Below are 18520 nucleotides of genomic sequence, written 5' to 3'. Positions count from 1 at the left end.
AAATAATCGTCGAAGCATGTCGTGCGTAGAATAATTAAGTATTAATACTGATCTGTTGAACTTTTCTATTCCTTTTTCTCCTCCTCCTCCTCCTGCTCCTCCTCCTCCTCATTATCGTCCTTATCAACACCACCACGAGCATCGTCCTTCTACTTAAAATGCGTTCTGTCATGTATACAGTTTAATAGTAACCCTGTATTGTAGCATTTTTGTCTACGCAAATTTTTATTACAGATTGTTGTCCAAGTGGAGATTCCGGTACTAATAGACGACATTCTGCACGTCCTGAAAGGTGCTTAGGTGATTATCATATCAAGAGGACATTGTGTGAAAGTCAGGACCGAAATATGGCGGTGTACCAAACCGTCGATGTCGTTACGAAAGAAACGAATGAACAAAATAATGAATCAATGTTTTTGAGAAAGAACTGCAGAGTCAAAAATATTGAGTTGTCGATAAAACCATCATCATGTGGGCATACAGAAATCTCAACTGACGTCGCATCTCCGACCACACGTGAACGTTTGTCTCGTGCATCAATAAAGAAAATTTCCGATTTAGCGTTCTACTTCCGATACCAGAAAAAGAAAATTCAAAAGCTTTCCGAAAAGACTGAACAAGCCTCGCAACGTAATTCAAAGAATACCATGACGTCACGTGAATCAACCAATAGCATGGACGCATTCCTTGCCCGGGCAGACCTTAATGAGATGGCGCACTTTCTGAGTTTCTGCGGCAAAGTCACACATGAGAAACTCCAAGCGGGGACGACGGGAACACCTAAACGGAAGTGCACTGACAGGCAGACCATTGAGCACTTATCTAGTGAAGGCTCAGACAGAAAGCCAACGCGCTCAAACTCCAAGGAAAGCATAGAGTCGGCAGATACCGGCTACGAATCCGTTGGTCGCGTTTCAAAAGACCAGAAACAAAATGCGAGCGAAGGCGCCAACCAGCCGCTTCATAAACGTCAGAGAACCGATCCATTGCCAAGCGATGATAACAGGCCACGTAAAGGTACCGCGGTAGTCGCCGCCCTCCAACCGAAACGCGGTCGGGATAGTCACGAGTGCACATTATCCAAGCAATACCTGGACAGTTTCAGTGAGAGAAATGGGAAAACTGTTATAATGCAGAAGTTCATGGCAGACCAGCAGAAAGCTACACAGCTAGAGTCACCCAGACAGAAATTATATGTTGGCGGCCTCGAACTTTCCGAGAATGACGAGCGGAAATCTAAGCGGATTAAAGAAAGCTATCTGCTGAATGACGTTAACGTCAGGTCAATACAGAACATCAACGTCGATGTACAGACTCATTCCATGCATTCAGGGCCGCGGACTTTACGTCGTGAATCAGGTTTCGCTAATCTCAGAAAATGTTCGGAATCCAGCCGTTTCCAATTGCCTGCGCATGCGCACATCACCCAGGAAGCTTTGTTCAAGTATTCGTTCGACGGTTCGTTTCCGAATCCCGATACTTATCAAAGCGCCGAGTTTACTTACAGTTTCACAGAAACCGACAACAGTCTTATCATCGAAGACATCGTGGAGAAACACGTGACTACTGCAGAGAAGTCGTTAAGTATAGATTCAACATCCGAAGAGGAGTTTAACAATTTATTGGAAATGAATATTTACTCGGTAGATGAATCGGACTATTTGAATGATTCCCGAGTTTGAAATTGTCAGAGTTATTGTATGGGCGCACATCGTGCGCATTAAGATTTATTTGTATTAATTTATATACTGGTGTTTCTTGTTACCTGTTTGAAATTTTATAACAAATCGTATATGATATCAAATATATATTCTTCACACAATAAACTTAACAAAGTCATCACGTATTTATTGTGGTTTTTCATTTTTCGAAAATAAAATATCACGCTTTTCTCTATAAATTAATTGAAGCAAAAAACAGTAAAACAATCATGTTATGTACTCAAAAAAACACATTCAGATTTGCATTAACAATCATACAAGCGTTTGGCATAAATTATATTACTATATTTATTTTAGAAATTATCCGCTATGGCTTTATTTTAGTGCGAAAAAGCAACGCATTCTAGTGTGCCTTGTTAATAAGACTAGCATTTTAGCTTTTGGCAGCTTAACATCTGCTATCTACTACATGTAGTTCAATTCAGCTTGAGACCGGGTATCTTGAAGAAAATATAGAGGATCCAATTGCAAGGATACTAGGCTGGAGTGAATTGTGTAGATTTCTGCTTTAGGCATTTGGGAGGTCCATGTCATGTATTTGATACAACTATGCAATGTTTGTAAATTCAAACTTTCAGGATTTACCGGTATAGTTAGTAGTCGCTATAGAATTTATGATTAGATGTGAAAATGCAAATATTGTTTTGACATACTGGACTCATAGTGTATACTCTGTTGTTTTAAGAACAAGTGACTTATTTGGTTAAATTCTTTGCTCTGAATAGTAACAAGCGTTCATCGTGTGTTTTTTATTTGTTTAATGTTCTCATATATCTCACATAGGCAGAAATCCTACACACCTTTGGTCAAAACAAGTATTAGATACACTCTGGTAAATCTTGTACACAAGCAATAATTGTAAACCAACATTCATGACATTCTTTAGTTCTGGATAATGATAATCACTACAAACAATTTTCATGTATTCATCATTTCCCTCCTCAATGACATAATTCATGCATCGGTTCATTCATAAGGTCACTATTTCACTCACAAACTTACTTTACTCTTTCAGTCATTTGTTTATTCACCAGTCTTTCTTCATGTCCCGAAAAAAGTATCATAGATTTCGTCTTTGTACTTCGATCAAATCAAATGGAGAGGAACCTTATTTCGCACATGCATCAATAACAATTGGTGACATGTAGCCTTGTGTTGATGGACTCTTTTTAAAATCAAATCAAGCACAGCAAATCCACATGTACTTCCGGTATACAACATAAACAATAGGAGGTTTTTGTGTGACGTCACAAGAGGGGTTTTCCGTTACTAAAAATAGATTGGCCGTCAACTTCTTGATCGCGGCCAATTACATTGTATCAGAGTAAAGGTCGTCGGAAGACTTAATACTTACAATTTCACAAAACAAAACTATAAATACCCGTATTTTTTTAAAATAAGAATTTAATAAATGATATTTCAAAAATAATAAAACATATAATAATTTGAATATTATAATAAGTGGTGTGGATGCGATAGTGTTATTTTTCATCCGCGATTGAAATTTAGTGTAAGGGGTTCATTGAATTAGTCATAAAACAAAGCCCTAAAATAGCTCAATACATTTCAATCTTGAAATGTATTTTTAATTTTCTTTTACATTGAATGAATTTTCGTTTCGTTAACATTGAATGAAAATATTAATAAATTTAAGCATTCAATTTGAAAAAACACCTGCATATTTTGCAAATTGAACTGTCTTTGCATAAACACGTATATTGAAAACTCGTCAGTAGTGATAATGAGCGATACAAATCTAGCATTTTATGATACCATTAAATTACACATTTAATTTATTTAGCGCAAGTATTTTATATCCCTATAATGAACAAACGCTATTGCTTGTTTTCATGATGATGTTTCGAACACTGCAGTAACGCACGATCTTTACACATTATAGCAGAGTTTAAATTTGCAGGTACCAGTTAAATACGTTCATTGTGTAGCAGTAAATGTGTACAATATTTTAAATGTATAGTTATTAAACACTTTATTATTATGTTTAAACTGGCTAATATATATACGTTATAGTTCCTAGCTGTTAATCCATTTCGGACAAATGTCTATTTTTAAATATGTTCAAATATTTTATTAAAGCTATGTTAAGTTTTTGACTTAATATGTCGAGAGATGACATGGAGGTATCATAAATTGTGTTTAATGACCAGACACATGTGGTTTATGCAGAGACCCCATACAGAGTCATACAAGTATAGGTCCCTGGGTTTATGACACACTGTTTTCTTAGTAATTGTCTGGACAGTAACCGATCATATCGATCGAGATAATTGGTTTGTGATAAACAAAGGGGCAATTAAACACTGGGTTAAAATGCTGAAACAAAGAGTGTCAAAATTGGTGTGAACAATTAAATAGAAAACATTAACATTTATCAAGAGGATTTAGTTAATCTGTAACAAGGTAAGTTTTTACAGACAAATAGGTTCAAATCAGTTTCTATATGTTGATTACATCAAATCAATCAATTTGTTGTTTGTTTTCTTCTTTATTTGTGTTCATTCATTGGATTCAATTTAATCTGAAAGAATTTCAATTTCTGAGTATTTTATGTTCTTTAAAAGGGTCGCGAATACGTTTGTAACCTTATCACGATGCGCTTCATCAATGCAAACAATAGCAGAATGGCCGCAGTTTTGACGGCCAAAATTTGAGCATGCGCAAACGTGACGTCATTATCGGAATCCCCAAAACCTCCTATACAAAATGATAACTTTTTCTAGATTTCTTAGCCATAGAGCAATGGCAACTGGAAATGTGTTATTGTTTAAACAAATGCCATTGGTTCCCATCCAGTCGAGACCATATTTTGTTGATGGATCTCCGACAATTGGTAAAAAGCAAGATCGTGAAAGCCCTGACTTCAAGGTGAGCATTGAAATAAGGTGGGTGGAGAACAGTTAATTATTAAAATGTGAAGATAAGGTAGCAGGGAATAATCTACATGTGCGTCCCGCGTCTATGACGCACAAATATCGAAATAGACGCATCGTTTTGAAATATGTGCGTCCACTCGGACGCATTGCTGAACTGTATCCGTTAATGCATACGCGAATCACGATAGGTACCATCTTGTGTACAAGTCAAAAGTGTAGCAATGAACGCTAAGTTTAACCAAATGATGCTTGAAGACTTCAGCAAGTCTTTTGATTGGCTCTAGTCGAGCCACTGATGTATAAATCAAACCAAATAGAATCGACCTTTAAAATAGAATGTGTTACGATATTTTCTCGAGTCCCCGGATGAAAACCTGCTTTAACTTTGTGTAACTTAGTCATAAATAATAATACAGAAAAAATGCCTCCGAAATAAGGTGTTGAAGCTTAATAATCCAAAATAAACAAATCTAAACTTTAATAATGGTAGGTAAACGGCTCGCAATTCGGACGTAAACAATAATATTATCAAGCTCGCAATTCGGATGTTAACAATAATATTATCATCGATTTTAATCAAGTTGAAATGTAATAACAGGTTACATTCATGTAACAGATTATGTTATAGCCTATGTGAAGGCAAACAAGATAGTGATAACTCTGAATTTGTTTTTGTTTTATTTTAACAAGTTTTTGATATTATTAAAAGTTTCTTCACTACTTGGTATCTTTCAAAATTTGGGACCGATTCTTTTCAAGGTGGACTCATTAATTTTGGCCTGGGACTCATTGGTCTAAAATCTGCGAGTTCAGCGACCCATAGAAAGTAAATTCTAGATTATTCCCTGAGGTAGTTAAAGCTTTTATAGTAAAACGCATATTACTTATAGAAATTTATGTACGAATCACATTTCTGGAGGTGGAACAAAATATTTGCATTGTTTGATATATTTAATTGTAAACATTTTTATTTCATCAGTTATGTCTTATGTGTGAAATTCTCTCAAACCAGTATTGTGGATTGACTTGAGGACAAATAAAAGTAGTAAATTTAATATGGACTTATTTTGAAATTGCAGGAAAACTATGAAGTCATGTCAAATCTGGTTGGAGAACTTAAAGGAAGAATATCAACTATAGTTCAGGGTAATTGTATAATGCTTGTCCTCCATTAGTGCAGAGCTCCAGATAAGGGTTTTATTTTCATAATTACCAATTATTTTCAGGTCCGTTACATATTTATTTTAAAATCTTGTCGTACCATTAAGAATTACAAAATCAAGTTACGAATATTATTTTTACCTCGGTTCGTATCGATTTTTATTGAGTTCTTTTATGCGTTTTAAAGATCTTTTCGGTGCTTATATAGAATGGTTATCGGGTTTGTTTAACAAAGCGTTTTTTTTTCCAATAAAAGCGGCGTGTACAGTCTATCTGTCAAAAAACAATGGCGGCGCCCAGAGAGCGTCCTAAAAAACTGCAAAGCGTGCAAAAACACGCTTTTAACATATTGTACGCAAAGTGAGCCGAAGTTGAATGTTAAGAAAGACATTGTAGAAAAGATCTTATACGATGTTGTATCTTCAGTTGCCGACACAGTCGTAAAACTAAAAAAAAAACGCGAAACGACAGGTCCAAACTTAAACAAAAAAACATTGAATGACTGGAAGGGACAATAATTCCCGTGGCTAATTGCTGAAAATATTGAAGGGGAGACCCGTTTTAATTGTGAAACATGTAAAAATTCATCAACGGCATGCAATCTAAGCACAGTTTGGGCATATGAAGGTATTTGAAAAATAAAATTGTATAATACTGAATAGACACTGTTGAACTCGTATAAATAAAGTTGCTAGTATGTTTATTTTGATTTTTTTCATGAAAATAACCATTATTATTTATTTTTAGGTCCTTTCGAAAGTTAAGAATTACTTTCGAAAACTTAGTAGTAACATTAAGAATAAAATTTCAGAGTTAAGAATTCTTTTTGAAAATCTGGTAGTAACGTTAAGAATTTCACAAAACCTTATCTGGATATCTGAGATGCATCTGTTATTCAAATTTCTATTGATTATGGTCTATGTTTATGCCTCCTTGGAGAGTGAGGAATTATGCATTTGAATGGTTGTTGCTCAAACATTCACAGTTGCATTACTTGTGTCGCTGTTGGTTATCACTTGAACCACCTCATTTTTAAATGCATGAATACACTTTCCATATGCAATATATGTTGAAAAAAATAACCTACTCATCCTGTATAATTCTATATGTATTTCAAAACATCCGGTTCTAAGTGCTGTTTTTCAATGATTTTGGGAAAAGGGCCTGGCCTTTTTTATGGGAAAAAATCTGTGAAACGTCAGATGGGTAAAAAAAGGTAAGTCTTCAATAATCAATTAAAGTGATATTATGGGCATTTTTCACTGTTGAATTGAGTTGAAAAGAATTAACAGGTCAAAAGAGTTAGTTAAAATGTGTTTACTGACCAATTGTATGTATGTATGTATGTATTTCTTTCTGACCTTGTGGTCAAGGATAACCCAATAAGTGCAAGCACTTATTTCCAATGGGGTCCTTTGGTTTTTGCAGAAGAGACAGTATTGAGATACAAGGAATCCGGGTTCGATACCCTAGCTCTTTGCGAATAGATCCCTTGGTTCTAAGTGCTCAGTTTATAGCACCGATACACGCAAAAATTACCTGGGTTTCATACCAGTACATCTCTAGTTGGGTGGGAAACACTTGAAGCATTTCTGAAATTTCCAGTGCCCTGGTAAGGAATTGAACCGGGGTCTTCTGGAATGGTAGACCAGTGTGTTACCACTAGACCACCGCACCACCATTATCTGCACCACCAATTATCTGCAACTCATCTTGCTACCAGTTGTTTAAAAAAAAAAATTGTATTCAATATTTTACGTGACTGGTGAGTCTTTTAAGCTGAAATGGTCCGTAAAACATAATAGTGTCTTTGTGTCATATGAATGAATCTGCACTAAAACTACATTTAGATTCACATCGTTAATCGAATCATCAGTTGTCAAAACGAAAGTACGGTTGATATTTAAATGCATTATTTTTCTCTTTACAGGATATTGTCTTAGTATGTTGATACTGCATTAACAAATATAAGTGTATATGAAGTGAAAACACCAAAAATAAACAACGGTTGCGATAGACACCTATAAACTGTAAGATGCCCATAATATCACTTTAAACATATTCTACTATCTTAAAACAAATTCAAGGCAACAGATAATTTAACACAAACATGGTCATTATTTTTAAGCTGGCTGACAACTGACTGAGGATAGAAGAAAGCTTTTTTATGCCCCCGGTAGGTGGCATATAGCAGTTGAACTGTTCGTCTGTCAGTATGTCATTCAGTCAGTCTGTCCATCCGAAAAAAACTTTAACATTGGCCATAACTTTTTCAATATTAAAGATAGCAACTTGATATTTGGCATGCATGTGCATCTCATGAAGCTGCACATTTTGAGTGGTGAAAGTTCAAGGTGAAGGTCATCCTTCAAGGTCAAAGGTAAAAAACAAAAACAAATATTCAAAGCGGCGTTCTCATGAAGCTGCGCATTTTGAGTGGTGGAAGTTCAGGGTCAAGGTCATCTTTCAAGGTCAAAGGTAATTTTTTTTTATATATATTTTCAATAGGGGGAATTGTGTTTCTGACAAACACATCTCTTGTAAACATTAATATAACAGTTTGTTTTAGACTTAACAAGAAAGAAACACATGTGTGGGGTTTTTTCAGTTGTAAAGTCAAAAGTTGATTTCTGTTAGCAACAGGCGGGTTGGGTACTCCAAGCCAGAGAACCTTATTAAAATCGTCTAATCATAATTTCCTTTCAAAATTTGGCTTATATTTTCTGAAGGCCAGAGTGAGCACTGGGTAATAAATACTCAGTGTTTCCCCTTTTTTAACAAACTTAGAATTCTCTGCATTTCTCTCATATTCTGCTCTCTTTTTTTGGTCAATTTCTTATTGTAGTGTCTCCAATTTTTAACCAGGTTTTCCGAAGGAAAAAACTGGTTATTAGATTGGCGAATGCGGGCGGGCTGGCTGGCTGGCGGGCTGGCTGGCGGGCTGGCGGAATAAGCTTGTCCGGGCCATAACTATGTCGTTCATTGTCAGATTTTAAAATCATTTGGCACATTTGTTCACCATCATTGGACGGTGTGTCGCGCGAAATAATTACGTCGATATCTCCAAGGTCAAGGTCACACTTTGAGTTCAAAGGTCAAAAATGGCCATAAATGAGCTTGTCCGAGCCATAACTATGTCGTTCATCGTCAGATTTTAAAATCATTTGGCACATTTGTTCACCATCATTGGACGGTGTGTCGCGCGAAATAATTACGTCGATATCTCCAAGGTCAAGATCACACTTTGAGTTCAAAGGTCAAAAATGGCCATAAATGAGCTTGTCCTGGCCATAACTATGTCATTCATTGTGAGATTTTAAAATCATTTGGCACATTTGTTCACCATCATGGGACGGTGTGTCCCACGAAAGATTCACGTCAATATCTCCAATGTCAAGGTCGCCACGACTAAAAATAGATTTAAAAAAAAAAAAAAACTTACAAAGGGGGTTAATTTTTTTTGGTCATTTCAAAAGTTCAGTTTGAGTTTTCTCCCTTTATCAGATTTTTTTTTCACAATGAAAACCTGGTTTTGTGACAATTTTGTCCCTTGTTATTTATTGTTGAAGGTGACAATACAGGTCTTTTCAGACAGCATTATAACATTGATTCCATTGAATAAATTGTTCTTAATATGCGTCAAAATCCAGTAATGTAATCAATTTTTCGACTACATTTCAGTGGCGTAGCCAGACCCAAATTTTAGCCGAGACAGTATCTTAGGTCATTCTAGCGGGGTCCGGTGGCATGCCCCCCTCCCCTAAATTTTTTAAAATCCTATACCGTCTCTGGTGCGTTTATAATGCCATTTAAACCACATTTTATGCCTAAATTGGTGTTGTAGTTCAGACAAGTTCATCGTGAAAAAATTCAAGACGATTTTTTTTCCATTTGGAGCTTGAAAGCACCTAGGGCTCTTTAAAAAAAATGTTTAAATATATAACATCAAAAGCGCTTTCAATCATAAGCTCTTATAAAAAGGATAATTGATGGAAGTTATTTGGAAATAAAAAAGGTCCTTCTGGGGTTCGAACCAACGCAGTGACAATATAATAGTGGTCAAAGGATCCAGTGTCTGACGCGTTACTGATTGCGTGACAGGGTCATATTGATTAGGGTTAGGGGTAGGGTTAAGGGTTAATTGATGTGTAATCGATAGTAATATATATTTGGTATCTGTTATTTGGGTCGTATCTATCTGGAAAACAATGCAACCCATTATAGCTCGGTACGTTCCAATGTCCACCATGATTATCATCGAAGTGTACAGTGCGACGCTTTGTTTAATATATGGATTTTCCAAATCATTTTGCTGAGGCATTTTGGCATCAATTGATGTTATTAAATTGAAATAATTATCTGCCTCAACATGAACCAATTGTACTCATTGATAATATTTGTTTGTGAATATCATAGTGCTTAAAATTCATTAAATTGCATCAATTTCTCATATAGATATTATTCTTTGACATAAATTTTCCTTTTTTTCCTTGTAATCTCAACATTGCTCTGCAAATTGTAACCAAGGCAGCTGCCTCGGTGTGCCTCAGCGTGGCTACGACGCTGCATTTGTGTACCAATCCAAAAGTCTGATTTGGTTGTACGGCTATTCCGAATGCCCAATATCACTCGTCCGTCATTTAACACATGCGCATCGGATCATTTCCAGTTAACATTATTGTAACCATTATTATCCCCACGCTTTTTGAAAAGCGTGGGGATATTGTGGTTATCTCCGCCGTCTGTCTGTCCGTCCGTCCTGGCCACTATCTCCTCCTACACTATAAGCACTAAAACCTTGAAACTTACACACATGGTAGCTATGAGCATATGTGCGACCCTGCACTATTTGGAATTTTGATCTGACCCCTGGGTCAAAAGTTATGGGGGTTGGGGTGGGGCCGGGTCAGAGGTTTTCACTCATTTTTTTATGTCATTTTTCATTAACTTCTTCATTTATACACCGATTTACTTTGAATTGATACTGAACATCTCTTATGACAATACGGTCAATCTCAACTATGCATGGGCCCATTACCAACCCTGGGGCGCCCCGCCAAATAGACCACACCCACCCAAAATTGCCTTTTTACTATAATTTCTTCATTTCTACACTGATTCACTTCAAATTGATACTGAACTTCTCCTTTGACAATACGGTCAATCTCAACTATGCATGGCCCCATTACCAACCCTGGGGCGCCCCTGGGTCAAACATGCAGCGTGGGGATACGCGTCGGCCTCTGCCGCGCCATTTCTAGTTGAACTCTAACTGATGTTTACAAACTTATTTGCATTAATTGTTTAATAGGAAAGCTTTGTCTGGGGGAAAATTTATTGGGCAAAAAAAACGTCTTGGGGAAAGGGCTGATATTCGGCGGTCTCAAAGAAACCAAAAACAAACCAACTGAAGTGCCATCTTGGAAGTATTATTTGCTTTTTATTTATGCATCTCAAGAAGAGGAAGCACCAGTAATTAAAGGCTGTGTTAATGTGTTTTTGAGAATTATTGCCCTTTTTCGGTTTTTAATCAGGTTTTCCGAAGGAAAAAACTGGTTATTAGATTGGCGAATGCGGGCGGGCTGGCTGGCGGGCGGGCGGAACAAGCTTGTCCGGGCCATAACTATGTCGTTCATTGTCAGATTTTAAAATCATTTGGCACATTTGTTCACCATCATTGGACAGTGTGTCGCGCGAAATAATTACGTCGATATCACCAAGGTCAAGGTCACACTTTGAGTTCAAAGGTCAAAAATGGCCATAAATGAGCTTGTCCAGGCCATAACTATGTCATTCATTGTGAGATTTTAAAATCATTTGGCACATTTGTTCACCATCATGGGACGGTGTGTCGCGCGAAATAATTACGTCGATATCTCCAAGGTCAAGGTCACACTTTGAGTTCAAAGGTCAAAAATGGCCATAAATGAGCTTGTCCTGGCCATAACTATGTCATTCATTGTGAGATTTTAAAATCATCTGGCACATTTGTTCACCATCATGGGACGGTGTGTCGCACGAAAGAATCACGTCAATATCTCCAATGTCAAGGTCGCCACGACTAAAAATAGATTTTTTTTAAAAACAAACTTACAAAGGGGGTTAATTTTGTTTGTTCATTTCAAAAGTTCAGTTTGAGTTTTCTCCCTTTATCAGATTTTTTTCACAATGAAAACCTGGTTTTGTGACAATTTTGTCCCTTGTTTCAATATAGAACATTTTGTCCAATGTTTTTTCAACTTCTCTTTTAGTACCAGATGACTCTAGCTCAAAGTTATAAATTATTGTAAAGAAAGGACTGTTTGCTGCTACAAGTTTCTGCAGATATATGCCATTTTGTCCATTTTTCCACTATGAAGACTAGTGTCACAAAGTCTGTGTAATCATCTTCTTTAACTGCTTGGCATTTTTGCTCAAAATTTGAAAATGATCGATAACAAAGGAAATTTTGCTGCTTACAGTTTTTGCAAAGATACAATTTATGACCCTTAGTTGTTGTCCTCTGTAGAATATGTACATGTAGTGGATGTGTCTGTGCCCAAACTTTTGTCATGGAGGCATCAGTGTCTGTGTGATACATATCTAGTTTAGTCAAATTTTTCCTCAAGGCAACAATTGCAGTCTCAAATTGTTCCTTCCCATATATATCTTTACAATATCCTTATATGTCAAACTTGTGTGGAACTAATAATTGAACATTGTCATTTTTTGTATTTCAGGTGGAGGGGAAAAGGCGAGACAACGACATGTATCCCGAAACAAGCTTTTGCCAAGAGACAGAATCAATAGACTTTTAGATCCAGAGTAGGGCTACTTTCTTTGAAGTCTATTTGTTCTGCATTTTAAATCAATTTAAATTAGGGATGGCAAAATTATTCGAATATTCGATTGAATGGTCAGCATTCGAATAATAAAAATAATATTCGCATTTTTTTTTCAAACGTAATTTCACCAATATTTAATGACCTGCGAACAGCTTACTGAAAAGCAACCGAAATCACCCGTGAGTAACATGTTTGATGTGACGTTCTTCGTGTCAAACTGATAACGCGGCCCGTATCAGTGTTGATTGCGCAATGCAATATACACGCTCTAAGAAAGGCCCCGACTGTTGTTTGCCGATGGGGTGCCAATTAACGGTTTCAATTGACTGGCGAATAATAATTAAGTTTTGTGATCACAGTATGTACAGCCATTTAAATGTGTGAATTACTCAAATCGCGCAATACAAAATACTTACTATAAGAAAGGGCCCGAACTGTTGTTTGTCAATTAGGTACCAATTTAGGGCTTCAATTTACTGGCGAATAATAATTTAGTTTTTGTGATCACAGTTTGAACAGACATTTAAATATGTGAATTATTCAAAAGTAACAGATGATATAAATTAAACAATCATCAAGGAATCCTAATTCAAATCTGAAAATGCCACCAGCCCTTTCTGCAGTATGGAATATTTTACATGGTCTGTGGATAAGAAGACCGCAACGTGTAATGTGTGTAAACTTAGTTTTACATATGCGCGGTCTGCTACAAATCTGTGGAATCATTAGAAAATAAAATTCTATGACACGATGTTTTTCATTCTATTTGTGCCCGATCACAGTATCGGTCATAGTATTAGTCGACAGCGATACAATTATTCGATAGCAACGTTAATAAACAGCCTCGTATTTAGCAAACGGATATAACTTTCAAACCAATGGAAATTAACACATAACAAGGTAAAATCAATCCAGCAGTTTTATGCGAATATTCGAATATTCGATTGAATGAATTTGCGAACATTCAAATATCGATATTGGTATTCGATGCCATCCCTAATTTAAATATTAAAAATATAATGCAACATCTGTGTTTAATGTCAATTTATGGGAAAGACAAATAAATCTTACCGGACATGAGGTCCTATAACTTTTTTAATTTTCAGTACCTCACCATATTTTACCCGACCTTGTTTTTCTATAACCAAACAAAAGAAAATACCTTTTATATAGTTTCTTTTTAGTATTATGAAGTTCGAATGTTCAACAAATCTAAATACAATAAAATTACAACTAACTTTAAACCTGTTTTATAAAAATGGTAAAACTTTCAGTTAAAAGTGAAGAAAGCTTGGTGATTTTTTTTATGTAACAAGTAATTTGACTGTTGGAACAGCCGCTTCTTCTGCTTACTTTTGTATCAAATCTTGACCTGGAACAGGCAACATTTGTGTGGTTCCCTGCTTTCGATTTCAACTCATCACACTGATTGAAACTTCTAAAATTCAATTAAACCAATCAAAAGCTTGTGTTGCCTCAGTAACAAAACAAGGTGCAATATTTGACCGGTTCTTGGAATCGCACGTGGCTGTCCAGCTAGTGCAGTGGTTGGTACACTAGCTTCTCACCTAGGCGACCCGGGTTCAATTCCCTTTGCTGGCAGCATGTGAGTAGGGTTGGTGATCACCATATCGGGTAGGTCGGGTTTGCTGTGAGTACTCTGGCCCCCCCCCCCACCTCCCACCACACAAGACCACACCAAAATTGAAAAATCTTTCAGTAACAACAAAAAAGCTGGTAATTGCAGCTATAATTCAAAATTGATCCAAATTTTCTGGAGTGTAGTGGGTTAATTAGGTTGGGGAACACTCTGGGTCCACACATAATGTAGCCTGTGGCTCGGAAAGGACCTAATAAACTTTGAATTCCACACTTTCGCACTTGGAGTTGGGTATGTAACCAGCAAATATAGCAAGTACGACTGGTTGATGAAATCCGTTTTATTTTAAAGTTAAACAATCTATCAAAGTAAAATAAACATAAACAAGTCCGTATTTTTTTTTACATATTCTTAGTTTCCTTTTTAACCAAAACAAATGTTTACATATTGTTTAAAAAAAAATGTCGGACACATGGCCCAAAAGTTACTAGAAAAATACTGAACCCCAGCAAATTTTATCTGAAATGTCAGAGGTCAAACGTCTTTCGCATGTGATGCTTTAATGTGCATAACAGATAAATACTTTATTCTGCTAGGGAATTAATTCATTATATCAATACGAGCTGTACTGAATGTTTTTCTTTGATATTGCAATTAAAGTTTTCAATTTTTTTTGTCTTAATAAATTATATATTATCAGCCTTTTTTTTTCTTCTCTACTTTGGACAATATGCTTGTATTCCTCAAATAGGGCATATAAGTATTGTTTTCAATCAAATTCTAAATTAATCTTTTCCTGCAAAAAAACTGCAAAAGCACTTCATAACAAGTATATTAATTCTAAAAACAACATTTTCATTTACTAATAATGAATTTAATTATAAAAAGATACATTTTGTGAATTGATAATGTGCCTTTTAAGATTATTTTTCAAGAAATGTCTGATTTGTTTACCGTCAAAATGGGAAAAATTGAAGGAAAATTTGATTTGGAAGGAACCTTTATAGGGTAATACGTTAATTTAGAAGAAATACTCAGATTTTATGATAATTGTGTGTGAAATTAATAAAATCACAATTATTGTATTTGATGAAATATAATTCATACCGGTTATCCTTACAAAAAGTAAACAAAAACAGACAAAATTCTACTCTATACAAATTGTATAATATTAACAAGATGTGTACATACTAGAATTTTAATACTGTGAAAGTAATTGATACTGGTTCACAAATTGAATATTGAACATACCAGATACCTGCTCTTTTAAAACCCCATCATTTGTATAAAAGGTAGAAGAATGAGCCTATATTTCAAAGTTGGCTGTTTTTTGGAACATTGTGTATTCAGGAAATTTTATTGAATAAAAAATCCTATAATCTATTACTACGTTTAAAACTGCCACAGTACATAGCATATACTTGTACCATAAAAAGTTTTTTCATCTCGGGCCCATATTTAATCATCAGATTTAAGTACCGTAAAGTATTTAATATCAAAGCAAATGGAAGATAGCTTTTTATTTTTAAATAACTTTTGACACTAGGTGTGCTGTAAACAAAGCTGCTCCTAGCTACTGGCTGCAAGAATGCATTCTCTGGCTAACTAATTACTCCTTCCAGGCGGAGGGATATTGTTTTGGCATTGTCCGTCCTTCCGTCCGTCCGTCTGTTCATCCGTCCGTCCGTCCAGCACTTTTGTGTCCGGACCCATATCTTGGAAGTGCTTTGGCGGATTTCATTGAAACTTGGTATCAGTATATATATTGATAAGAGGATGATGCATGCCAAATGGCATTGTACACTGTCTGTTAATAACAGAGTTATGGCCCTTTGTATCTTGAAAAAAAGCTTGTTTGTGTGTCCAGAGCCATATCTTGGAAGTGCTTTGGCTGATTTCATTGAAACTTGGTATGAGTATATATATGGATAACAGGTTGATGCACGCCAAATGGCATTGTACACCATCTGTTGATAATGGAGTTATGGCCCTTTGTATCTTGAAAAAATGCATTTTTGAGTGTCAAATATAACACTATTGTGTCCAGAAGCATATTGGTGGGGAATATCAATTCAACGAATTTGCTTGTTATCTATATCCTTTTACACTGGCCATTTCAACTATGCTAGTGTTGCATTTACATTTAAGAAAATATAAAACCTCACCAGGACGTCAACTGATTCCTATATTGCTATATTTTCCTATATTTTGGAGAATTTTCCCATATTTTTCAAAACCTATATTTCCTATATTTTCTTATATTTTTGACTTTTTTTCTCTATTTTCCTATATTTTTTACTTTTCCTCTATTTTGTTCTGAAAATTTCCTCTTTTATTTTTTTAATACTTATAAGAAGTAATACTGCTGTTAGATATTTTAATTTACAGTGTAAAAAGCTGTCCCTCCTCTTCCAAAGCATCACCATCTTGCAGGAGGGCTGTTGTACACCATTGTGATATCTATATGGACACCTTTGATGAAGAAAAATACAACCATTTAAAAGGTGAGAACATATCCTAGCAGATAGTTGTAACAGGTCTTTCCACAGGGATGCTCTTCTGAGGGGATATTTAATGCTCTTCCTGATTATTGAGATGTTTTAATGTCACTTGCCATGTATACCATTACATCTTTTTCTTGTGTTTAAGATATGCATCTACCATTGTGTGTCTGATACCCATGAGATTAGATTTTTTTACAATTCGTATTAATAACACAGTGCAATTTTGTTCAATTAATTATTTTGATGTTCAATTTCAAAAATATTTATATGCAGACGCTGCCAGTAAAATCTTATATTCTGTATGTACATTTTATCATATAGGAATATTCTGTATATACATTTTATCATATAGGATGTTTTGGTGTTCTTGTCTTAAAAATGTTTGATTGAAGAGTGTATAGAAATTTTAATGTGCATAAAATACAGAATGTGTATTATAAACCATGATATGATACTACATGTATGTGATTCATGTTTTCAGTTTCAATAATTTCATTATCAATGTTATGTTCCACTCTTATGTTAGGTTGTAAAACTATGTTTAATAATGTTTTGTGTTCTGTTGATTGTTAACTATTTTAATAAAAAAAATCAGGTGTCCACATTGATGACCACAGTGTGTTGCTGCATCAGCATATCTGCCTTGGTGGGATGATGAGGGACTGTTTTTTTAAGTAAAACATTAATTGAATGCTTATTGACGGAAAACAAGTAAGTAAGAAGTTCTCTACATATCTCTAGAACATTACTTTTTACCATAAAATTCCTATATTTTAATCCTAAACAAGCCCAAACCTCCTATATTTTGATGCAAAAATTCCTATATTTTTATGTCCTGGTAGGGTGGCATATAGCAGTTGAACTGTCCGTCAGTCAGTATGTCAGTCTGTCCGTCCGTCTGAAAAAACTTTAACATTGGCCATAACTTTTTAAATATTGTAGATAGCACCTTGATATTTGGCATGCATGTGTATCTCATGGAGTTGCACATTTTGAGTGGTAAAATTTCAAGGTGAACATCATCCTTCAAGGTCTAGGGTCGAAAAAACAAAGTCAAGGGAAGTAATAAGCTTTAAATGGACTTAGTTATCTGAACTGCCCACGTATATATTTTTGTTAAATAAATCAAAGCGGCGCAGTAGGCGGCATTGTGTTTCTGACAAACACATTGTGGTAAAAGGTCAAGGTCATTCTTTACGGTCTACGGTAAAAAATACAGATTTAAGGGAAGTAATAAGCTTTAAAAAGGGAGAAAATTATTCAATATTGAACATAGCCACTTTATATATTTGGCATGCATGTGTATCTCATGGAGCTGTACATTTTGAATGGTGAATCTACAGTCACGGTAGTGGCTTTTAATTATTTGCTACTAAAAATAGACATTTGTTACAGACAATTATTTTCAAGGGAAGTAATTTATATAATTATAAATATATTATCTATTTCCTAACCAAGAATTGAAGTTCTTTTCACAGTTACTGTACAGATTTATTTTTAGCTCATCTATTTTTTGAAAAAAAATTATGAGCTATTGTCATCACCTTGGCGTCGGCGTTGGCGTCCGGTTAAGCTTTGCGTTTAGGTCCACTTTTCTCAGAAAGTATCAATGCTATTGCATTCAAACTTGGTACACTTACTAACTATCATGAGAGGACTGGGCAGGCAAAGTTAGATAACTCTGGCGTGCAATTTGACAGAATTATGTGCCCTTTTTATACTTAGAAAATTGAAAATTTTGGTTAAGTTTTGCGTTAAGGTCCACTTTTCTCAGAAAGTATCAATGCTATTGCATTCAAACTTGGTACACTTACTT

At 35.3% G+C, this 18520-nt stretch overlaps 1 protein-coding gene across 1 annotated transcript in view; it reads left to right on the top strand.

The window, feature by feature from the left end:
- The first annotated feature begins 2886 nt into the window (after positions 1–2886).
- LOC127878258 (methylcrotonoyl-CoA carboxylase beta chain, mitochondrial-like) overlaps positions 2887–18520 on the top strand; it is a 29399-nt gene continuing 13765 nt past the window's right edge. The window contains exons 1-4 of the mRNA XM_052424777.1: positions 2887–2950; positions 4442–4607; positions 5695–5761; positions 12496–12580. Coding sequence (XP_052280737.1) covers positions 4446–4607; positions 5695–5761; positions 12496–12580 — 314 coding nt within the window. The 5' untranslated portion in view covers positions 2887–2950; positions 4442–4445. The remainder of the gene's footprint in view (positions 2951–4441; positions 4608–5694; positions 5762–12495; positions 12581–18520) is intronic.

Source organism: Dreissena polymorpha, chromosome 4 (genome assembly GCF_020536995.1).
Source record: "Dreissena polymorpha isolate Duluth1 chromosome 4, UMN_Dpol_1.0, whole genome shotgun sequence".
Classification (NCBI taxonomy): Eukaryota; Metazoa; Mollusca; class Bivalvia; order Myida; family Dreissenidae; genus Dreissena; species Dreissena polymorpha.
The sequence above is the reverse complement of the archived record's forward strand: the minus strand, read 5'-3'. Positions and strand labels throughout refer to the sequence as shown.